This window comes from Schistocerca gregaria, chromosome 5 (genome assembly GCF_023897955.1).
Source record: "Schistocerca gregaria isolate iqSchGreg1 chromosome 5, iqSchGreg1.2, whole genome shotgun sequence".
Lineage (NCBI taxonomy): Eukaryota > Metazoa > Arthropoda > Insecta > Orthoptera > Acrididae > Schistocerca > Schistocerca gregaria.
This window is the reverse complement of record NC_064924.1, coordinates 474,840,411-474,865,955: the sequence shown is the minus strand read 5'-3', so window position 1 is coordinate 474,865,955 and position 25,545 is coordinate 474,840,411. Positions and strand designations below refer to the sequence as shown.

Sequence of the window (25,545 nt, the reverse complement as noted above, 5' to 3'; positions counted from 1 at the left end):
ATACTCTGAAGAGGTGCAGAAGTCAGCTATTGCCTAGAACGTATTTTACAAGGTACTTGTAACAGTACATATGTCAGTTGCTTCTACTAAGTAATGAAAATGAAGACGTACTCCTCTACTAAATCCTTTAGGCTCCCTCTTAAACTATATTTCATTAGAAACAAAATTTTGCTATGGCAGCCAGAAATTTATTAAAATATATATTCTTGAAAATATGATAACACTTACTGTTTTAATTTCAGCGAAAGTCGTACGAAACGCTTTTGAGCTACAGGGGTTGAACAAAAATATGAAAAAACTCGAGAAAAGCATGAATGAACATACAACCAGATGCTAGCCAAGCCTGCACGTTGCACAGTTGTATTTGAGCACCTGCGCGGTGTCTTAAATACGTTGCAAGAGTCAGTCGTGGTTAGAATAATATTCTGTGCAGTGGTGAGTGCATACTGTCGGAGCTAAGTGGATTCGAACGCGGAAAAATTGTTTGTAAACGTTTAGTGGGTGCTTCGGTAAACAAGGCAGCCGAAGTGTTTGGCATTTCAAGACTCACCGAACTGAAGATTTATACTGCATCCAGGAAAGCGGAAACACACCATCCGCCAAGTCACAACGCGGACGAAAGTTTGTTGAGTGAACGTGGCGAACGGTCATAGAAGAGGATTGTCACGAAAAATAAGACGGCAGCAGCAAAAGTCAGTGCAGAACTGAATGTTGCACTCGTGAACCTTTTCAGTACCAAAACAACACGGAGGGGCTCCAGAAGGAAACTGGAAATCCAAAAACACACACCAGTGAGATAAATGCCCTTCACTGGAAAACGTGGTGCCGACACCATAAAACGGGAACTGTGTAACGATGGAAGAAAGTTATTTGATCGATGAGTCTTGTTTCTCACTGTTTCCAATTCCTAGTCTAGCTTACGTCCCAAGAATGAAACATGGCCGTAGTTCGGTGATGGTTGTGCAAGCCATGCCGTGGTGTTCCATGGGCTCCATGGTTACTCAGTAAGGTCGCAATACTGCCAGAGATTAGGTATGGTAATGGGTGGTGTTTTTGTTGTTACGATATTTTTGCTCACCCCCTGTACAATGTATGTATCACTATAAAGTTAATAACAAAGCAAATGTTTGTGTAACGTGTTAAATAGTGTTATATTATAGTGCCTCTAAAGCAAGAGAGTTACTATTTGCCTCTGTGAATGACAGATGTTTCAATTTAAAATCACATATTCCAAGCAGAGTGATTAATGGAAGTACAAACATACTCTTAAAAGCAGTTGACAGCGTCGCAAACGGTATGATAGACTCTGTGTTATCACGTGCGAATGTAGGATTGTGTATAGATGTGCATTATTTTAAAAACAAGGAGCCGGCTTATACTTCACTCTCTTAATAAAATAGTGTATTTTATCATAATGTAATTTAATCATAACGTATTGCAACAATGTAGAACTAAAAGAGCAACTTCATAAGCGCTGAAACAGTCCGCAGCGTTAGTTTGCTATGATATCTTGGATCCATACAATGTGAACATATTCTAGAATCTCTTTTCAAGCCGTAGTTGGATGCCACCTTTAGGCATAAGTATGATGGACCTAGGGTTGTACTCGAGGTTCGTCACCGTTTTGTCCGTGGTTCGCACGTTGTGCCTCGACAACAGGTAAGCGAGTCCCACCTTGACTTGCAACAGACCGAGCCTCATACCTGAAATAGAAAGACAAGTAAAGTAAGGAGGCTCTGTATTAGGCAAGGCAACAGAGTGCTTAACTAAATCTCTATATTATTGAAAATTGAAGAAAAGATAACGAGAGAGTTTTATTTTTGTTCCATTGCACTTCCGTGTTCATAATACGGGTCGCTGGGTATCTACAAATGTTTAGAAAGACAACTGGACAAATATCAAACATTTGAAAGTAAAACTGATAAAATGGAAACAACAAAGTCAATGACATCAATAATAATAAAAAAATTAAACGCATACGTTTACTTCATTTTAAAAGGAATCGTAATTTCTCAAAGAATGGGAAAGATGAAGCTTGTGCTTTTCCCATCTATCGTATAGGAATGCAACAGTCTAACGTTCTCGACAGACAGGTGGTATTTCTTGGGATGAACACCTCGTCATTTTCAAGGTAAGAATCCAACGAGAGATCGCCGTTTACTGCGTAGGTGCTGTGAAAACGATGCAGTGTTCAGCTACCGAAATATTGGCAGTCTCGAAGACGTTATATGACTGCAGTCACCTAAGTTACCTGAATAATGAAGAAAAAGTATGCCTTGGTCATTATCGGAAACTGCAGACTATGGAATAAAAGTTTGAAAAATACAGGCTGTTTTGGAGAGAATAGTAAATGTTTAACAAAGTGTTTCTACAGACAAATTCGAATGACACATGCGTCCAGGTTTTATTCGTAGCAGAGATACACCTGTTAGAACACAAGTAACACATATACGAAGAGAAGGCGTTAGGCCATTAAGGTAAGTGATGTAGTTCACATCTGATTCCCTTGAACCCATTTGAAACTTTAGTGCACTTTCTAATCCTCCTGCCAACACCACGTCTGGTTTTGCTGAGGTCGCCTTGGAGTTTATTTACAAAGGGAGCACTACTCATGATCCGAACAATTAGTTCGTCCAATGTGTTTACTTTGTATCCTCAGACTTTGCATTCCAATTATTCCTATGGACATAAAGTACTGGAACATTGTTGGTCAAGGATCTTGATCGTGTCTATCGATCTATCTTCCACTGAATGTTAAATTTAGATTACGTGTCACTTGACTATTATGATAGGAGCCCCGTCATGTTGGAAGAACATACCCATGCTTGCAGCCAAGAGAGATCTCTTCCAATAATGACTGAAACTCTTTTTCAGGGAATTCTAGCTAATGGGGCCGGTAAGTGGATGCGGTTAAGCAAGAGGCTCACTTAGCTGATTGTCTCTCATGCCACAGCATACATGCACAGAGAAGCTTTGTTGAATATGTGTCTTCACGACGGCATGTCAGCTTTCATCTAACCACCGATGTTGGTAGCACCACGAGTAAAAATGGCTTCAGCAGCAATCAATATTAATGGCAGTACTCGGAGATTTGCAATTAGCCAGCCACAAAATTCCAATCGTCTATCCTAAGCTCTTTCGCCGAGGATCGAATCTGCTACAAATGATAAGGACAGAAGCCGTGCATACGCAGTGTCCGTCATATGTCTGTATGTGGAACACTGATGTGTTTAGAAATTGTGCATATGCTTGTTGAAGAATTACGTTCTACCAGCTGAATAATTTATCAAAAGTATTTGCAGTTACGAATGTGGACAACCAACCGATTTATAATAGAATGAAGACAATGAAACTTTGTATCGCATCGAAACTCGAACCCCGATTTCTCGTTTATCGCAAGCGGTCGCCTATCCGATCATGACTATCGGCCAGACTCGAACTTCCATAATTATGTAGCGAATGAATAATGTTCTCTACTTCATTCACGCTCCGTTTGTTTACACATTCAGATGAAAAATGAGTGCCGGGTGCTGCACAAGCATCACGCAGTGTAGTGGAAACACGAGTAAACACTCGTGAATGTACTTAGGAAGTTGCTACCGTATTTTTTACAAGCAGCAGCAGAATTTCCGTTACAAAACCAATGCATATATACCACATCAGCAGAGATCACATTTGCAAATACGTGCAGAATCAATTGGCCAACAAATCACACTCACAAAACAATTCAAAAATTCATTTGTGTAAGCTGAAGCACAACTTCACCTCAGTTTCAAAATCAAAATGAAAATTAAAATCTTAAAAGAAATTTTCTGCAACTTGAATACCAACCCCAGAAATGAAAACTTAGCCAGTTGTATCTAACTAGACACATGTTACATGGAATATCGTATTCGAAATAGTCTATGCTAACATCTCCTAAAACGTTTAGAGTTTGTGCTGAAACTCCCTGTATAGCAGATCATGGTGGCTAGAGTAAGCAAATAATATAAGTTCATGTTTTTCTTATATTCTACACATTTTAATAAGTTGCAGCTAGTGTAAAACTGATAGCACACTCTTCGATTTATTTCAGTGTTCCGTAATTCTCATAATATCGATACATGTACCTCAAGTACAAACTTTTATACGTAATAAACATTATATTCTTATTTTTCATATTACTAATTTACAATCACTAACCATCGTCATAATTAGCAACAGCACCAAACTGACACTCAGTGCTGCATACAGGCTCGCTCTGGACTTCTTCATGGCTTACAGTCCTCACTCAATCATCTACACATTTGTCTCAATGCAGTCTGCTCACCTTACACCAGGTCGCGACTCCTGTCTTCTCACACGACCTGGAACCTATCTAAAGCGTCCTTGGCCCATCTGCCGTATTACTGGCACTATTACTACCTATCGCTATTTTATTTCCATTACAGCCTTTCGCTGATCGTTTTCTTCATTTTACTCTCTCCAAGTAATCTGAAACAGTAATCGCTCCGTTGCTAGCTGAGAATCACTCAATTTTCTAATGGTTTTCCATCTCTCAGTGCAATAACAAAACAGGTAACACACACTGTTTGCTAACTTTCCATTACAGATTAACTGGAAGTTTAATTTTGAAAATTTTATTTGTTTTACAGGAAGCGCCTCAGGTCGGTTCTTACTCTTCTGCTCTTTCTTGGCTGTGCATCCACTCATCTTCATCAACATCGATAGATACACTAACCCAAAGCTGCAGTGTTAAGTTGCACCATCTTCTTTCCGATATGCTGGTTACGCATTATTCATGATTTATTATAACTGATTTTACGAACACTTTTAAATTTATTTGATTGAGATTTTTCAATAATTAATGCAGTAGAAACAAAAATCGCAATTTCATTAGAAAAATTACGGTGGTTCAGTTACGTTCCATTTACCCAAACATCTTGTTTTCCCAGCTTAAGGATAAGAAAACTTGCTTTAGCGCTGTATCCTCGGAATATTTCGCTTCCACTTGACCGACTAAACCCTCCTCGGTTTACAAGCAGCGTCATTTTGAAACGACCGGCTTGTAAGCCGATAACAGTATATTTACTCTAGCGCAGCTGATAATTTTGTTGATATTGCATCTGCTTGTTAGACGCCTCCCTTAGTTTTAAACTTTCCATCATTCTAGTAAAGTCTAATAGAAACTGTTGCCTTAATGTATCTACTCTTCAATAAGATAATATACACTGGTGTCCAAAATTCAAGCAACAAATTTTGCAAGGTTTCTTTCATTTTTCCGAAAATCTGTATAAACAGGTGATAGTACAGTAAAAAGAATGTAAACAATAAGGAACGTAATCAACTTCAACGTGCGTAACTGTAGACAAAAATGTTCTTCATTTTTCTGCAGCTTACACATTCTTGCAACTGGTTAATGTGCTCAGTATGGGGTGTGACAACCTATGGCACCGGTAAAGGCTTGACAACGACGAGACATGCTGCGAATGATGTCATCAATTCCATGTTGAGGCAATAATGCCCGTTCTTCCTGCATAGCTGCTCACAAGTCTTGGAGAGTGGTTGGTGGATGCTTATGCGATGCAAAACGTCTCTGTAGTGCATTCCAGACGTGCGCTATAGGATTAAAATCGGGAGAGAGAGCAGGCCACACCATGCGAGCAGTATCTTCCGTTTTATGAGGTCGAGCATTACCTCGATCAGTACGAAGTCTGAAACCGCAGCACCTTGGAACACCCGCGCATGAGAGCCCAAGATTTCCTCACGGTACCTGTAGAAATTAAACCTTGCCAATTCACCCGTACAATTTCATGAAGAGGTGTTTGAGTGGTCAACATAATCCATGCCCACACCATTAGGGATACTTCTCGATATCGGTATCTTTCCACAGTGTTTGGGTCCCGAAATCGTGGTCCATGTGCCCTAGAGTTGCGAATGCGTCGAGAATCACTCACCAGACCAAATCGGGACTCATCAGTGAAAAGGACATTGGCCCACCGTCCGACCGTCCAGGTAGCATGTTTGCGGCCCCACTCTAGACATTCACTTTTGTAAAACGCTCCAGAGGTAAGACAGCTGTCTCCAACAATAAAAAACACCCTGTTGAGGCCTTCTGTACACTCTTTTACCCAATACAACACGCCCAGGGGGCGCTGCGAGGTCAGATGCCAGTTGCAGTGACGTTGTAAGGCGGTACCGTCGTCCCCTTACAGCCACTCTGACTGATGTCACACGTGTTCGGCCCTGTCCTGGTCTCCGAGATACAGTTTCGGTCTCTATAAACTGTCGCCTCATCAGAGAAACAATAGAACGATTCACACTAAGCAATAGGGCCACGTAAGTTTGCAACTCTCCTGCTTCCGTTTTTCCTATGGCCCTCCACAGCAGAGAGTCTGTAGGCCTCTTCTCTGTGCCATACTGTACCTCCTGTGACTGTATATACAGCGATTATGGATGTGGCACTACCCTTCAAACACTACCCCTTTTGATAGGTAGCCGGCCGCTGTGACGGAGCGTTTCTACGCCCTTCAGTCCGGAACAACGCTGCTGCTATGATCTAAGGTTCGAATACTACCTCGGGCATGGTTGTGTGTGATGTCCTTACGTTAGTTAGGTTTAAGTAGTTCTAAGTCTAGGGGACCGATGACCTCATATGTTAAGTCTCATAGTGGTTAGAGCCATTTGAATCAAATCTTTTGATAAGTGCTCTGACGTCATTGGTGGCATTGTTGCCCGTTGGTCGGAGTGCCATCTTCCGTCCAGAACACGATCATAACGACATCTGTTGAGAGTTTGTATGATAATGTCGTGAATTAGACACAGGACTGGGAAACAGTAGTTCGTTGTTTTAATTTTGGACACCAGTGTAGTTTGTCTATCAAGGGCTCTTAGTGGAAGTTTTATTGAAAGTGAGTCAAACGCTTTTTCGAAATGCACAAATCCCGAGCGAAATGCTGCCGTAACTCATATTTAGTTCCCTGTTCTACAGCTTTATTCAAAACCTCCGAATGATCCAATGCGTTATATTGATTTCTACAACCAACTTTTTCCTTTGTCTGATTAAAATTCAGTAGTTTTTACTGTACGATTGGTGATAATTTTAAGGAATTCTTCGGCTTGGTGACTGATAGCTTTCTTCCTCTACATCCATACTCCGCAAGCCACATTACGGTGTGTGGCGGAGGGTACTCTGTGTACCGCTGCCACTTCTCCTTGTTTCTGCTCCGCTAGAAAACGATTCGCTGGTAGAACGATTGCTCGTAATCTTTCGTGTCAGCTTTAATCTCTCTAATCTGGTCTTCAGGGTCTCATCGCGCGATATTCGTCGCAGGAAGTAATGTGCTGACTGACTATTCTAGGAACACATTCTTTCGTAACCTTAACAGAAAACCGCACCGCTATGCAGAACGCCTTCCTCGGAGCGTCCTCCACTGGAGTTCAATGTGCACACCAGTGACGTTATCACGCTTACTAAGTAGACATGTGACGCAACGTGCTGCTCTTCTTTGGATCGGACCAAACTGCTGAGGTCATCGGTCCCTAGACTTACACACTACTTAAACTAACTTAAGCTAAGAGCAACACACGCACCCATGCCCGAGGGAGGACTCGAACCTCCGGCGGGAGGGACCACGCAATCAATGACGTGGTGCCTCTAACCGCGCGGCCACTCCACGCGGCAAGAATCGGTTAAACTAGTGTTTTGTTAAATGCTACCTTGTCTGATAGACTACATTTCTAAAGCAGTCTTCCAATGTCTCTGTCTGGCATCTGCATTACTTTGCAATTAATGTTATGTGGTCGTTCCACTTTTAGTCACCGCATACGCATACCCTTAAATATACACTACTGGCCTTAAATTTGCTACACCACGAAGATGACGTGCTACAGACGCGAAATTTAACTGACAGGAAGAAGACACTGCGATATGCAAATGATTAGCTTTTCAGAGCATTCACACAAGGTTGGAACTGGTGGCGACACCTACAACGTGCTGACATGAGGAAGATTTCCAACCAATTTCTCATACAAGAACAGCAGTTGACCAGCGTTGGCTGGTTAAACGTTGTTGTGATTCCTCGGGTAAGGATGAGAAATGCGTATCATCACGTTTCCGACTTTGATAAAGGTCGGATTGTAGCCTATCGCGATTGCGGTTTATCGTATCGTGACATTGCTGCTCTAGTTATTCGAGATCCAATGACTGTTAGCAGAATATGGAATCGGTGGGTTCAGGAGGGTAATGCGGAACACCGTGGCGTATCCCAACGGCCTCGTATCACTAGCAGTCGAGATGACAGGCATCTTATTCGCATGGCTGTAAAGGATCGTGTAGCCACGTCTCGGTCCCTGAGTGAACAGATAGGGGACGTTTGCAAGACAACAACCATCTGCACGAACAGTTCGACGCCGTTTGCAGCAGCATGGACTATCTGGTCGGAGACCATGGCTGCAGTAGATTAGATTAGATTAGATTAATACTTGTTCCATAGATAATGAATACGACACTTCGTAATGATGTGGAACGTGTCAGGTTAATGAAAGATGTCTGTACAAGATATTACATTACACAAAATATTGCATGACACTAATGCTTAAGTTAGTTTTCTCCCTCCCTTGATTTATATCTAAAAATTCAGCCAATTAGTAGAAGGAGTTGTCATCTAGAAATTCTTTTAATTTATTTTTAAATGTTGGTTGACTATCTGTCAGGCTTTTTATGCTGTTTGGTAGGTGACCACAGACTTTTGTGGCAGCATAATTTACCCCCTTCTGTGCCAAAGTCAGATTTAACCCTGCATAGTGAAGATCATCCTTTCTCCTGGTGTTATAGCTATGCACACTGCTATTACTTTTGAACTGGGCTGGATTATTAACAACAAATTTCATAAGTGAATATATATACTGTGAGGATCCCTAGATCCTTAAATAGATGTCTGCAAGATGGCCGTGGGTGGGCTCCAGCAATTATTCTGATTACACGTTTTTAAGCAATGAATAGTTTTCTACTCAACGATGAATTACCCCAGAATATGATACCATACGAAAGCAGTGAATGAAAGTAGGCATAGTAAGCTAATTTACTGAGATTCTTATCACCAAAATTTGCAATAACCCTAATAGCATACGTAGCCGAACTCAGACGTTTCAGCAGACCATCAATGTGTTGCTTCCAGTTTAACCTCTCATCAATGGACACACCTAAAAATTTTGAAAATTCTACCTTAGCTACAGACTTCTGTTCAAAGTCTATATTTATTACTGGAGTTGTGCCATTTGCTGTACGGAACTGTATTTACTGTGTTTTATCAAAATTTAAAGAGAGTCCGTTTGCTGAGAACCACTTAATAATTTTGTGAAAAACATCATTTACCATTACATCACTTAGTTCTTGGTTTTTGGATGTTATTACTATACTTGTATCATCAGCAAAAAGAACTAACTTTGCATCCTCATCAATATGGAATGGTAAGTCATTAATGTATATCAAGAACAGTAAAGGATCTAAGACCGAACCCTGTGGGACCCCGTGCTTGATAGCCCCCCAGTTTGAGGAATCAGCTGTTGTATTAACATTACATGAACCACTTATTTGAACTTTCTGCATTCTTCCAGTTAAGTATGAATTAAACCATTTGTGCACTGCCCCCCTCAAACCATAATGATTTAGCTTATCCAAAAGAATTCCATGATTTACACAGTCAAAGGCCTTTGTGAGATCACAAAAAATACCAATGGGTGATGTCCGGTTATTCAGAGCATTTAATATTTGATCAGTGACCCTTGACGCTGCATCACAGACAGGAGCGCTTGCGATGGTGTACTCAACGACGAACCTTGGTGCACGAATGACATAATGTCATTTTTTCGGATGAATCTAGGTTCTGTTTACAGCATCATAATGATCGCATCCGTGTTTGGCGACAACGTGGTGAACGCAAATTGGAAGCATGTATTCCTCAAATACCATGCTGGCCTATCAGCCGGCGTGATGGTATGGGGTGCCATTGGTTATACGTCTCGGTCATCTCTTGTTCGCATTGACGGCACTTTGAACAGTGGACGTTACATTTCAGATGTGTTACGACCCGTGGCTCTACCCTTCATTCGATTCCTGTGAAACCCTACATTTCATCAGGATAATGCACGACCGCATGTTGCAGGTCCTGTACAGGCCTTTTTTGGATACAGAAAATGTTTAACTGCTGTCCTGGCCAGCACTTCTCCAGATCTCTCACCAATTGAAAACGTCTCGTCAATGGAGACCGAGCAACTGGCTCGTCACAATACGCCCTTATTGAACTGTGGTACCTTGTTGAAGCCGCATGGGCAGCTGCACCTGTACACGCCATCCAAGGTGTGTTTGACTCAATGCCCAGGTGCTACAGACGCGAAATTTCAACTGACAGGAAGAAGACACTGCGATATGCAAATGATTAGCTTTTCAGAGCATTCACACAAGGTTGGAACTGGTGGCGACTCCTACAACGTGCTCACAGCGGTTGATCTGGGTACCGATTTCTCAGGATCTGTGCACCCAAACTGTGTGAAAATGTAATCACCTGTCAGTTCTAGTATAATATATTTGTCCAATGAATACCCGTTTGTCATCTGCATTTCTTCTTGGTGTAGCAATTTTAATGGCCAGTAGTGTATTATGGTAGTTACTCATTCCAGTGGTTGTTCTGCAATTATGAAATTATACATTAAAGGGTATTTCTGTCTGATTATGCGCAATACATTACGTTTGTGTACGTCGAGGGACAATTATCACTCCCTGCACCACGTGTCGATACGCTGTAGATCTCCTAGCATTTCGTGCAATTTCATAGCGTCATGACTACTCTGTATACAACAGAATAAGCCGCTAAAAGTTTCATGGAACATTCCATGCTTTCTGCTTTGTCATTTATATATACTGTGAAAAGTAATGGTGCTATAACGCTTTCTTGGAGCACACCTACATTTACTTTTGTCTCTGAAGACATGCTGAGTTCTCTTTGTAGGAAACTCCTCTATCGAGTCACCCAGTTGGAGTGATTCCATACGCTGTTTTGGTCATTAGGCGGCAGTGCGGAACCATATCGAATTCTTTCCAGAAGTCAAGGAAGACGGCATCTACCTGGGCGCCTATATCTTCTGCGTTCTGGGTCTTGTGGATGATCTGACCGAGCTGGATTTCGCACGATCACTTTCTTGTACATAACTATTATTATAACACAATTAAGGAGACCGAAAGTATTCGTAGACTGAATAGAAGGACTTGGTCACAGTAAACGCCTTCAACTGGGGTTTGGAAATTTGCAGTTTGTGAGAAACAGTGTTCATATCTTGTGGCAGCTTTTTGAAAATTAATGTATAAGGGACTGTCACATGTCTGTGCTTACATACCGAATCGGAGGCGGGCTAGGTCGCATATGCGCTGCTGCATTGCCATCACACGGAAAAATTGTCACCATCTCTTTTTGAGGAAATGAGCAAATTATGATCACAGGTGTTGTAAAAATGAGCATAACTGCAAAGAAAATGTGTACGAGGGAATTCTATGCTGTGGTAAAAGTAATGAAAATGAGATCTGGAGTTTGCAAAATCAATGTTTATACACTCCTGGAAATGGAAAAAAGAACACATTGACACCGGTGTGTCAGACCCACCATACTTGCTCCGGACACTGCGAGAGGGCTGTACAAGCAATGATCACACGCACGGCACAGCGGACACACCAGGAACCGCGGTGTTGGCCGTCGAATGGCCCTAGCTGCGCAGCATTTGTGCACCGCCGCCGTCAGTGTCAGTCAGTTTGCCGTGGCATACGGAGCTCCATCGCAGTCTTTAACACTGGTAGCATTCCACGACAGCGTGGACGTGAACCGTATGTGCAGTTGACGGACTTTGAGCGAGGGCGTATAGTGGGCATGCGGGAGGCCGGGTGGACGTACCGCCGAATTGCTCAACACGTTGGACGTGAGGTCTCCACAGTACATCGATGTTGTCGCCAGTGGTCGGCGGAAGGTGCACGTGCCCGTCGACCTGAAACCGGACCGCAGCGACGCACGGATGCACGCCAAGACCGTAGGATCCTACGCAGTGCCGTAGGGGACCGCACCGCCACTTCCCAGCAAATTAGGGACACTGTTGCTCCTGGGGTATCGGCGAGAACCATTCGCAACCGTCTCCATGAAGCTGGGCTACGGTCCCGCACACCGTTAGGCCTTCTTCCGCTCACGCCCCAACATCGTGCAGCCCGCCTCCAGTGGTGTCGCGACAGGCGTGAATGGAGGGACGAATGGAGACGTGTCGTCTTCAGCGATGAGAGTCGCTTCTGCCTTGGTGCCAATGATGGTCGTATGCGTGTTTGGCGCCGTGCAGGTGAGCGCCACAATCAGGACTGCATACGACCGAGGCACACAGAGCCAACACCCGGCTTCATGGTGTGGGGAGCGATCTCCTACACTGGCCGTACACCTCTGGTGATCGTCGAGGGGACACTGAATAGTGCACGGTACATCCAAACCGTCATCGAACCCATCGTTTTACCATTCCTAGACCGGCAAGGGAACTTGCTGTTCCAACAGGACAATGCACGTCCACATGTATCCCGTGCCACCCAACGTGCTCTAGAAGGTGTAAGTCAACTACCCTGGCCAGCAAGATCTCCGGATCTGTCCCCCATTGAGCATGTTTGAGACTGGATGAAGCGTCGTCTCACGCGGTCTGCACTTCCAGCACGAACGCTGGTCCATCTGAGGCGCCAGGTGGAAATTGCATGGCAAGCCGTTCCACAGGACTACATCCAGCATCTCTACGATCGTCTCCATGGGAGAATAGCAGCCTGCATTGCTGCGAAAGATGGATATACATTGTACTAGTGCCGACATTGTGCATGCTCTGTTGCCTGTGTCTATGTGCCTGTGGTTCTGTCAGTGTGATCATGTGATGTATCTGACCCCAGGAATGTGTCAATAAAGTTTTCCCTTCTTGGGACAATGAATTCACGGTGTTCTTATTTCAATTTCCAGGAGTGTATTTAGGTGCTGATCTGAGGCGAATTACTTGAAGAAATCTTTGTTTAAAGAGTAGCTCTTGCTTAGAAAAAGTGAGTGACTGTAAACAGCATTCAGATAGACCTTGTCGAATAAGTTCCTGTCACTGGCTCTCGTGGTGATGTATCTTAGCGATGGACATAGTGCCCAGATGTTATATCAGGTGCTGAGAGTAGTCATACAACGAAGGCTTTCGCGAGCAGTTGTTTCAGCTGCCGAGAATTCTTCCGGGTTGTATGGCCATGGTCCATGGAACTCTTCTATCCCAGACGTTTCGTCCAAAGTCACGTTGGACATCTTCGGAGGTGCTCGTGGCTGTCCAACGTAGCTCTGACGATACGTGAGGGATAGAAGAGTTCCATGGACCACGACCATACAACCCGGAAGAATCCTCGGCATCTGAGAGTAATGTTTCTTTGAGGCCGGACTGCAACGGAAGTTTTTCAGCTTCATTTATTCTAGTGGGCAAACAATTGAAGGATAAATAGCGGCTTTGATTTCTGAAGTTTACTCCGACATCCGCGCCCGAGAGTGAGGTCACCATCACATGCTAGCAATATGGATCTCGCCAAGGTGGTAGCCAATCCGAACCCTTGTGGTGTAAGAATTTTCAACGACAGTCTTTGATGAGAAAGGGAAGAAATTTGGTGATTTACAGTTTTTGAGCACCATATGGTGCACCAGAGCTTTGAGTTAAATCCAAAATCTCTCAATAGTCTCTCGTGAGGTATGTGATCATTTTGTTATATTTGTTGTTCAGAGACACGAGATAGCGTTTTGTGCGCGTTTGTAAATATAATATGCTCTACATATTTAAGTTCGCATAACATACACTGACGGAAAAAATCGAAAAATGGTTCAGATGTCTCTGAGCACTATGGGACTTAACATGTAAGGTCATCAGTCCCCTGTAACTTAGAACTACTTAAAGCTAATTAACCTAAGGACATAACACACGTCCATGCCCGAGGCAGGATTCGAACCTGCGACCGTAGTGGTCGCGCGGTTCGAAACTGAAGCTCCTAGAACCGCTCGGCCATAGCGGCGGGCAAAAAAATCAGAACACCAAAAATAATTAATACAGCGTAATGAAATTTTGGGAATACATTTGTCTAAATTAACATATTTAAGTGATTAACACTGGAAGATCACATGTTAATGAAAACGCGAGATAAGCCATTGAAAATGTGAAATGCTGGTACATTAATAACCGGTGTAACCGCCAGAATGTTGAATGCAAGCATACAAAGTTGTATGCGTTGTGTTGTACAAGTGCCGGATGCCAATTTGTGATATGGATTTCCATGCTTGTAGGATTTGGTCGGCCAGTGCAGGGATGGTTAATGCTGATTGTGGATGACGCTGGAGTTGTCATTCGGCGATGTCCCTCCCATAAGCACTCCACTGAAGACAGATGTGTTGATCGAGCAGGCCAAGACAACATGTAGACACGCTGTACAGCTTGTTGGATTACAACATCAGTATGAGGACGAGCATTATTCTATTGGGAACCACCCCTTTGAATGCTGTTCATGAATGGCAAGACAACAGATAGAATCATCCGACTGACATACAAATTTGAAGTTAAGGTGCGTGGGATAACCACGAGAGTGCTCCTGTTATACGAAATCGTACCCTGACCATAACTCCAGGTTTAGGTCCAAAGTCTCTAGCACGCAGACAGGTTGGTTGCAGGTCCTCAGTTGCTCTCCTTCTAAACAACACATGGCCCCCGTTGGCACCGAGGCAAAACCATGTTTTATCAGAAAACACAAAAGACTTCCACTCTGCCCTCTGATGAGCTGTCGATGGCACCACTGAAGTCGCAGATAAAGGTGGTTTGGGATCAGTGGGAAACCCCTGTACAGGACACCTGTTTCGGAGCTGTCCTTGAAGTGCCAGAGCCATAAGCCGAACACGATAATCTTCCCTCCCGATAGTGCCACATAGCCTTCAGGAGCCCCGTCTTTTGCGACTAAACATTCCCGTGACCATCACTGCCAGCAATCATGTATTGTGGATACATTCCTGCCAAGTCTTTCTGCAGTATCACAGAAGGGGCATCCAGCTTCTCGTATCCATATTACACGATCTTGCTCAAACTCAGTGTTTTGTTGATAATGGCTTCTTTGTCACCTTAATGGCATTCTTGACGAACATAAACTGCCACATCCAAATTCAAAGGTAAGTAACTTTCACTACCGTAATGTGTGTATTTATGGCGAAACTGATTCGCATTCTCATAGTGGTGCTACATCTTTCAGCTGTAGAAACACGCCTACCAACTTTCACGTATGTCACATCACTCCTTCTAGGTGTTGTGATTTTTTTCCGACAGTGTACATAGTTCTGCATAGTCAGTGCGTACACAACTTTCCCACTAGAGCGCGCCCCGCTAAGCACAACAGCGCAGGCGCAGCGCTCATCCGTCTCTGCACCTCGAGATGGCGCTGCCATAGAGACGGGCCAAATTCTGCTTCCGCCGATACGCGTATTAATATGTAACACAGCCAATGAGATTGCTGCTAACATAGAACCTTTGATCCTCGCGGATCACACTCGCGCAGTGATACATGAATGCGCGAGGTATTATAACAAGTGTACAGACCTTCGATTAGTCAGTCTGCATTAGTCTGTACCAGTCTGCATTTGTCTGAACCAGTCAGTACCAGTCTGCATTACTCTGTACCTGTATGTACAAGTTCTACATTTGTCTGTACCAGTCTATAGTCAAGTTTAAATCTGCGCCTAATAAGATTAGCATATTCCTGTACATTGCCATGAAGATAAATGTATAGACACTTTTGTCAAGTATCAGGGATATATGTGAGAATAAGATTAATGTACCAGTACCAAAGGAACTTCAGACTGTCAATTGTAAATAGCATCCAGAACCAAGTTAAGTAAATGTGTGTGAAAATTAATCAGGTTCTGTTTAAAGTTGGTCACCATCAATCTGCTACTCTAATCGTGCAAGTGGAATTTCTATTGTCTGACCTAACTGCAGAAGATAAACAAGCTACGATAAGACCACGAGACATATTGCTGACACTCTCCTACTTCGTTAGACCGAAAAGTCAAATAATCTGATGGTGTAGGTACTGAAGGTCTTACAGTACACACACCACAGTACTAAAACTATTTTTAAGCTCTTCTTAATTCTTCAGTTACAGAAGCTTACGGAGAGCAGAATGCTGTTTGTTTTGAAAATTCGTTACATAAGGTGTGGGCAGGTACACCAAATTTCGTCCGCCATGCACCCTCTTGTAAGTTGAAACGGAAATCCTTCTACCATGGAACACGTAATATTTACAAATAAACTGACAAGGGAATGGTCGAGTCCGACCTGTCGAAATATATTATGCAGAAAGACCCTCTCAAAATTTTAGCTGCTAAGACGAATTGTAAGTTTTTAAAAAAAAATTTGAAAATTCATAGCTCGGCAGGTGGCTAGAGAAGTATACAACGCTGCAGGAGCTGTAGTAGTCAGCGCATGCGCAACATTACTGCGGCGTATGCTTGGTAGACAGAACATCGGTAAACTAGTAACACGTCTCCCTCGATCGTAAATCATGAAGCGTATTGTTGTTGACTGTTTCTCTGAAATATTTTTCCGTGGTTAGCAGTGCACACAAATCGGCAGTAGTTTTTGCGGTAGTTAAAACTGAAATAATATTCATTGCGTTTAAGACTTAAGGTTAAGCAACTTGCAAACCAGTTTTACTTCATGAAACCTACCTGTGAACTGTATAAATGTAAGAAAGACTTACACAATGTAATAAATACGCGTCAAATTGAAAGTCGCAAAACTGTGAAATCAAAACTATCCGAACAATTTATTGCTCTTTAATAACCATACTCAATCCGTAACCTTGAATAAATAACGTGAACAACAGTTCTTTAGAGGAGTTTTCTTGAGATATCAATTATGTAGAGCTGCTCTTATTCGTGAGAGGCAATGGACCATTACCGATGGAGATCTTTGAGACAGGGTCTTCGAATTGCAGTTGACATGAACACTGCTAAAGGCTTCTTCAATCTGGTTGAGCAGATTCAATAAATCATACAGTATAGGAAGTCGCCAAACAACAAAGTATACCTCAGGTAAACGCGTAGAGGAGATGCAGTCAAAAAAACGTAGCTGTTGTGAAGACAAAGCTGGCTGTTATCTCCCCATCTGATGTGTCTAAAGCTATTCAGTCAGGTTTCATGAAAGAACTGTGAGCAAACCACACTTAATCATTTCGAGGCGAAAACAGAGCCTGTTGTGTAATGGACTAATGATATGACTCTTTCCTACGCAACATTGTCAGTCATAAGTATGAATGGGCTACTGTTTCCACAGTTTTACATCTTGAGGGACCTTAACGCATAGTAGGGTAAAAACTAGAAAGAAAGGACTTTCTGGTGGCAACAATTTTGCTACGGACGTATTAAAACCTGAAAAAATAGGAAAGAATAATTTTTAACATTTCATTCGAAATGGTTTCTAATGAGTTGCAGAAATTAATTCATTGCTTTTGGTACATACACTCTTACCCTAGACATATCAACTCTGTCTTTCAGGAGGACGAAGAAAAGACTGTTGATAAAATTGAGATTCCACCCGGAACGACAAGTGTGAGGCTGCAAAACAGTTTTTTTTTTCAACTGTGGAACATATTTTTAAGGAAATTGTCGGACGATAAAATTTCCTATATCTTAGTGTCATTTGAGGATTAGCAGGAGAACAGTATTCTTAAATTCCAGTCATTCGTGCATTATCAGTTTGTATCGGCACATTTTACGAACTGCTTGAAGTATGCTCGGTATGCAGCACGATAAGCAGAGCAACGGCGAGGACCATTTCTTTTTCTTACTCAGTCGCAATTCTGTCAAAATAAAACGTTTCTGAAAGCATTAATGTTTGTTTCGCTGGTTGTACCTGTTGTTGTTGTTGTTGTCTTCAGTCCTGAGACTGGTTTGATGCAGCTCTCCCTGCTACTCTATCCTGTGCCAGCTTCTTCATGTCCCTGCACCTACTGCAACCTACATCCTTCTGCATCTGCTTAGTGTATCCATCTCTTGGTCTCCCTCTGATTTTTACCCTCCACGCTGCCCTCCAATACTAAATTGGTGATCCCTCGATGTCTCAGAACATCTCCTATCAACCGATCCCTTCTTCTAGTCAAGTTGTGCCACAAACTTCTCTTCTCCCCAATCCTATTCAATACTTCCTCATTAGTTATGTGATCTACCCATCTAATCTTCAGCATTCTTCTGTAGCACCACATTTCGAAAGCTATTATTCTCTTCTTGTCCAAACTATTTATCGTCCATGTTTCACTTCCATACATGGCTACACTCCATATAAATACTTTCAGAAATGACTTCCTGACACTTAAATCTATACTCGATGTTAACAAATTACTCTTCTTCAGAAACGCTTTCCTTGCCATTGCCAGTCTACATTTTATATCCTCTCTACTTCGACCATCATCAGTTATTTTGCTCCCCAAATAGCAAAATTCCTTTATTACTTTAAGAGTCTCATTTCCTAATCTAATTTCCTCAGCATCACCCGACTTAACTCGACTACATTCCATTATTCTCGTTTTGCTTTTGTTGATGTTCATCTTATATCCTCCTTTCAAGACACTGTCCATTCCGTTTAACTGCTCTTCCAAGTCCTTTGCTGTCTCTGACAGAATTGCAATGTCATCGGCGAACCTCAAAGTTTTTATTTCTTCTGCATGGATTTTAATACCTACTCCGAATTTTTCTTTTGTTTCCTTCACTGCTTGCTCAATATACAGATTGAATAACATCGGGGAGAGGCTGCAACCCTGTCTTACTCCCTTCCCAACCACTGCTTCCCTTTCATGTCCCTCGACTCTTATGACTGCCATCTGGTTTCTGTACAAATTGTAAATAGCCATTCGCTCCCTGTATTTTACCCTTGCCATCTTTAGAATTTGAAAGAGGGTATTCCAGTCAACATTGTCAAAAGCTTTCTCTAAGTCTACAAATGCTAGAAACGTAGGTTCGCCTTTGCTTAATCTTTCTTCTAAGATAAGTCTTAAGGTCAGTATTGCCTCACGTGTTCCAGTATTTCTACGAAATCCAAACTGATCTTTATCGAGGTCGGCTTCCACTAGTTTTTCCATTCGTCTGTAAAGAGTTCGAGTTAGTATTTTGCAGCTGTGGCTTATTAAACGGATTGTTCGGTAATTTTCACATCTGTCAACACCTGCTTTCTTTGGGATTGGAATTATTATATTCTTCTTGAAGTCTGAGGGTATTTCGCCTGTTTCATACATCTTGCTCACCAGATGGTAGAATTTTGTTAGGACTGGCTCTCCCAAGTCTGTTAGTAGTTCTAATGGACTGTTATCTACTCCCGGGGCCTTGTTTCGACTCAGGTATTTCAGTGCTCTGTCAAACTCTTCACGCAGTATCATATCTCCCATTTCATCTTCATCTACATCCTCTTCCATTTCCATAATATTGTCCTCAAATACATCACCCTTGCATAGACCCTCTATATACTCCTTCCACTTTTCTGCTTTCCAGTCTTTGCTTAGAACTGGGTTTCCATCTGAGCTCCTGATATTCATACAAGTGATTCTCTTTTCTCCAAAGATCTCTTTAATTTTCCTGTTGGCAGTATCTATCTTACCCCTAGCGAAATAAGCATCTACATCCTTACATTTGTCCTCTAGCCATCTCATTTTTGAGACATTTGTATTCCTTTTCTCCTGCTTCATTTACTGAATTTTTATGTCTTCTCCTTTCATCAATTAAATTCAATACTTCTTCTGTTACCCAAGGATTTCTACTAGCCCTCGTCTTTTTACCTACTTTATCCTCTGCTGCATTCACTACTTCATCCTTCAGAGCTACCCATTCTTCTTCTACTGTGTTTCTTTCCCCCATTCCTGTCAATTGTTCCCTTATGCTCTCCTTGAAACTCTGTACAACTTCTGGTTCTTTCAGTTTATCCAGGTGCCATCTCCTGCCCCTGGAAATGTCTTACAATTTAAAACCTGGTTGTGCCTGATGTAAGGAAAATGTTATTTTTCGTCAAATCTTGCGACGTCTACGTGGATTCAACAAGGAACTGTTTCATTGTTACTGAAATATACGTTATTCAAAAATTGCAAGAACTTCGCTACAGGAATTGTTACAAAATGATGTACGTTTAAGAAACACTTCATCTCAATAAATTGGAATCGCGACTGATGGAACTTGTCTACAATGTAATAGCAATTACTGCCTTGATTTATTTTCGTCTGCTAGTCACCTTAGTAGGAATTACATACGCAACAGTTTAGCCTTTGCTACGAACTGCCACTTACTGAAAACATTAATGATGCTTTTTTTTAATGATTCAGATGTTTCAAATTCACTTGTGTCACTCCGGGTATCAGCACTACGCAGCACAATGCTTTCTTGTCACAGCCGATCGCGCGCTAGGCAAGAAGGACTGTACAAACGGCTGTCTCAAGCTATTCGTCATGTGTCTAAAACGAAAAACGTCAACTTTGGAAAAATACTTGCTGTGTGTCTCAGCAGCAAAAATGTTGACAGAGAATTTGTTCATTGTATTCTAAATTCCAGCGTGGGTTTCGACATGTCGGATTGGAATATCTCCTTGTGTGTTTCTTTAATGTGTTAACAGTCTTCCCCATCTTCAAAAAGCAAATTTATGTTAGTTGGCTATAGTTTCTGTTTCAAAAGCTATTTAACTTATGCCTGTTTTAAGACAACACTTCTTCTTACTTTGATTACACTTACTGATTACTGGTGTGCTGTGGAATAATAATATAGGTCTAGCACATAGATTATCAAATACGATGTATTCACGATTTTCTCGATCGCAACGTTTTTAAGTTTGACCAGAATATTTGCTCATAATTACATGACTCTGACGTCCGTTGTAACATTTTTATCACATTTGTTTAAACCTTTCTTTCCTGGAGTAATTTTCATGATTTCAAGAAAAGACTGCACCGCACGTATAATGAATGCTATTTTTGTTGTTGTGCTCTTCAGTCGAAAGACTGTCCTGTGAAAGCTTCTTCGTCTTCCAGTACCTACCGCAACCTACTCCTTCTGAATATGCTTAGTGTATTCACCTCTTGGTCTCCCTCTATGATTTTTACCGTCCACGCTGCCCTCCAATGCTAAATTTGTGATCCCTTGATGCCTCAGAACATGTCCTACCAACCGGTCCCTTCTTCTTGTCAAGTTGTGACACAAAGTCCTCTTCTCTCCAATTCTATTCAATACCTCCTCATTAATTATGTGATCTACCTATCTAATCTTCAGAATTCTTCTGTAGCACCACATTTCGAAAGCTTCTATTCTCTTCTTGTCCAAATTATTTATCGCCCATGTTTCACTTCCATACATGGCTACACTCCAAACAAACACTTTCAGAAACGACTTCCTGACACTTAAATCTATACTCGATGTTAACAAATTTCTCTTCTTCAGAAACGATTTCCTTGCCATTACCAGTCTACATTTTATATCCTCTCTACTTCGACCATCATCAGTTATTTTGCTCCCCAAATAGCAAAACTCATTTACTACTTTAAGCGTCTCATTTCCTAATCTAATACCCTCAGCATCATCCGATTTAATTCGACTACATTTCATTATCATCGTTTTGCTTTTGTTGATGTTCATCTTATATTCTCCTTTCAAGCCACTGTCCATTCCATTCAGCTGCTCTTCTAGGGCATTTGCTGTCTCTGACAGAATTACAATGTCATCAGCGAACCTAAAAGTTTTTATTTCTTCTCCATAGATTTTAATTGCTACACCGAAATTTTTTTTGTTTGCTTTACTGCTTGCTCCTTATACAGATTGAATAACATCGGGGATAGGTTACAAACCTGTCTCACTCCCTTCCCAACCACTGCTTCCGTTTCTTGCCCCTCGACTCTTATAACTGCCATCTGGTTGGTGTAAAAATTGTAAATAGCCTTTCGCTCACTGTATTTTACACCTGCCACCTTCAGAATTTGAAAGAGAGCATTTTAGTCAACATTGTCAAAAGCTTTCTCCATGTCCACAAATGGTAGGAATGTAGGTTTGCCTTTCCTTAAACTATTTTCTAAGGTAAGTCGTAGGGTCAGAATTGCTTCACGTGTTCCAACATTTCTACGGAATCCAAACTGACCTTCCTCGAGGTCGGCTTCAACCAGCTTTTCGATTCGTCTGTAAAGAATTGTCGTTAGTATTTTGCAGCCGTGGCTTATTAAACTGATAGTTCGGTAATTTTCACATCTGTCAATATCTGCTTTCTTTGGGATTGGAATTTTTATATTCTTTTTGAAGTCTTAGGGTATTTCGCCTGTCTCATACATCTTGCTCACCAGATGGTAGAGTTTTGTCAGGAATGGCCCTCCCAAGGTTATCTGTAGTTCTAATGGAATTTTGTCTACTCTCGGGGCCTTGTTGCGTCTTAGGTCTTTCAGTGCCCTGTAGAACTATCATTTCAAAACTGAATAACAAAATATTTTTAAATTTACATTACATGGCGGGGTAGAAGCGAAAGCTTGAAAAGTCTTCCAGTGTATAACAGATTCCCCTACATATCAGAGACACGTTGCATCTCTCATGAGGGCGAAAGGGGTCTGGTACGCCGCATTCTCTGATTCAGTTCTACATCTTTTTACACTGTCTGATCAAACGCATCCGGATACTCCTATATAATGCCAAACTGACCACAAGATGTCACCAGAGGTGGACCCACAAGTGTAAAAGGAGGAGGGGAGTGCTGTGTTGTCAGTAGTGAAGCAGTAAAAGTTGAATGGTTCGCTCAGGAGTGTTCAGTGACTTCCAATGTGGACTAATCATTGGATGTCATCTGAGTAACAAAGCCATCTGGTATATTTCAGCCCTTCTAAAACTGCTCATACCACCACAATTGATGGTTTGAGTGTGAAGTGAAAATGCGAAGGAATAAACGCAGCAAAACCAATACCATGCAGACCTCATATACTGACGGACAAGAAGCATCGAACATTGCTGCGGCTGGTAGTAAAAATATCGCATGTAATCAGAGGAAGGAATCACTCGTAAGTTCCAAAGTGCTACCAGCAGTCCAGCTAGCACAGTGATTATGAGTAGGGAGTTACAATGAATGGTTACAATGCTCAAGCAACCCCTCATACATGGAACATTTCTCTTAGTAAATGATAAGTGGTGCTTGAGGCGCTCAATGACTGGAAACGAGTGATTTGGAGAGATGGATCACGGTTTACTCTGTGGCAATCCGATGGAAGGGTTTGGTCTGACGAATGCCTGAAGAGGGTTTCATGTCCTTATGTGTAGTTGCATCAGTGAAGTGTGGAGGTCTTGGTGTTACGGTATGAGGGTGTTTTTCGTGGAAGGACTGTAGTCCTCTAATTGCGATTAAACAAAAAAAAAAAAAAACGCCGTGCGAAGAGACCATGAAGGCGGAAGGGTACCGACCGCTCGCCATGTCATCTTCACCCCTAAAGCGTCACTGGAGGGGCATGTTGTCAGCACACTGCTCTCCTGGCCGTTGTCAGTTATCGTGACGGTTTTGCTAATTCTTAATCAAGTGGTTCTTCAACTGGTCTCACAAGGGCTGATTGCACCCCGCGTGCCAACGGCACTCGGCAGACCCAGAGGGTGCTCCATCCAAGTGCTAGACAAGCCTGGCAGTGCTTAACATCTGTGATCTGACGGGAACCGGAGTTACCATTGCGGCAAGGCTACTTACATTAATTGTGCTTCAGAAAAAGCTAAATGTGGAAGGACATGAACAAATATACAGCATTCTGTACCATGTATAGTAGAGGAACAGTTGTGAGTCGATGACCGTATGAACACGACAACGCACGCTGTCAGAAAGCAGCAATCCTGACACAGACCGGCCTGTCTAGAGGCCCGAGCTGGATCAAATGGAACACATTTGGGATGAACTGGACCGATGACTACCCTTTAGCGCCAAGTGTCCATGATAACTAGCTTAAGCTCTTGAGGAAAAATAGGCTGCCATTCCTTTACAGATATTCAGACGCCTTTTTGTAAGTGTTCCCAGCAGGATTCAAGCCGAAGCGTGGGTACTATACGTATTAATGCCCGCTAATAGGTGTCTTGATATTTTTGGCCAAGTAGAGTAAATGCTCCGAAAGTAACTGAACAGTGCATGATACAAAGTAATTCGTACCAACATTATCGATTTTTATTCTATTCACGTTTTTAGCGAGGGAAAGTTGACTATATATATGCTACTGTACGTAGTATAAACTCTGTTACCTTATTCTGAAGTTCCATATGCGAGGCGCCTTGCCACAGTTCATGCGGCTCCCTCCTTCGAAGGTTCGAGTCCTCCCTGGGGAATGCGTGTGTTTGTTGTCCTTAGCGAAAATTAGTTTAAGTTAGATTAAGAAGTGTGTAAGCCTAGTGACCGATGACCCATACGATCTTACCACAAATTTCCAAATTTACTTACGCGATATATATGATGGCAGGAGCATTATGTTCAAATAAGCTTCCTAAAATTTTTCTAACAGGCTTCCGAGCAATTTTCCTTCCAGGTATTTTCATTTCAGTCTCCCGTACATTTCTAGTTACTTGATAAAGCCTCCAAACAGTGAAAAATAGTCTACAACTGGTCGCGGTAAGACGTTGTGTGTGATTTCCTTTACAGATGTGTTACATTTCCCCATAAACCTTCCCACAAACATGCATCTACAACTACATGACTACTCAGGAGACCACACCTAAACGCCTGGCAGAGGGCTCTTCCAACGGCCTTCAGATTATTTCTCCTCTGTTCCACACTCTAACAGCGCTGTTGTAAAAATGAAGACTTAAATTCAGTCCGGAACCGCGCGACTGCTACGGTCGCAGGTTCGAATCCTGCCTCAGGCATGGATGTGTGTGATGTCCTTAGGTTAGTTAGGTTTAAGTAGTTCTAAGTTCTAGGGGACTGATGACTTCAGGTGTTAAGTCCCATAGTGCTCAGAGCTATTTAAACCATTTTTAATCATTTCTATGTCTATTGGCGAGAATAAAAGATTTTTGCATTCAGAGTAGAGAGTTTCCCTATTTTGTTGCAATAGGAAAAGAACTGTCCTTTTTTGGACTTTTTCGATGTGGTCTTGAAACGTGGCAATGTGCTATGCACCAATGAACACGCTTCAGATAAACAATAGTCTTAAGCCTTTTTAATTAAGCGAGTGCTGATTAGAATGCAGCAAGATGGCATACTGAGGGATGGCGTAGCGAAGGTAGCGTGCCGAAGGGTTACGAAAAGAGCGGAGTCGGGCATGGTAGGCCAGCACGGTGAAATGCAAGAACGTAAGGCGGAAGGATGTAGAAAAGCCAGGGGTAGCTTAGAAATACGACGCAGCATCCACAGGCGTGCACCCCATGGGGATGGAGAAGGTGGACAGCTCTAACTAGACGCTGCTTCTAACAACACTAGTCCGCAGCTCGTGGTCGTGCTTTAGCGTTCTCGCTTCCCACGCCCGGGTTCCCGGGTTCGATTCCT

General features: G+C 42.3%; 1 protein-coding gene across 1 annotated transcript in view; it reads right to left on the bottom strand.

Annotated features, from left to right (window-relative positions):
- Nucleotides 1–1,493: 1,493 nt before the first annotated feature.
- The window catches only part of LOC126272685 (cytochrome P450 6k1-like), a 100,540-nt gene continuing 76,488 nt past the window's right edge, over nucleotides 1,494–25,545 (bottom strand). Inside the window, exon 8 of the mRNA XM_049975702.1 lies at nucleotides 1,494–1,703. Coding sequence (XP_049831659.1) covers nucleotides 1,537–1,703 — 167 coding nt within the window. The 3' untranslated portion in view covers nucleotides 1,494–1,536. The remainder of the gene's footprint in view (nucleotides 1,704–25,545) is intronic.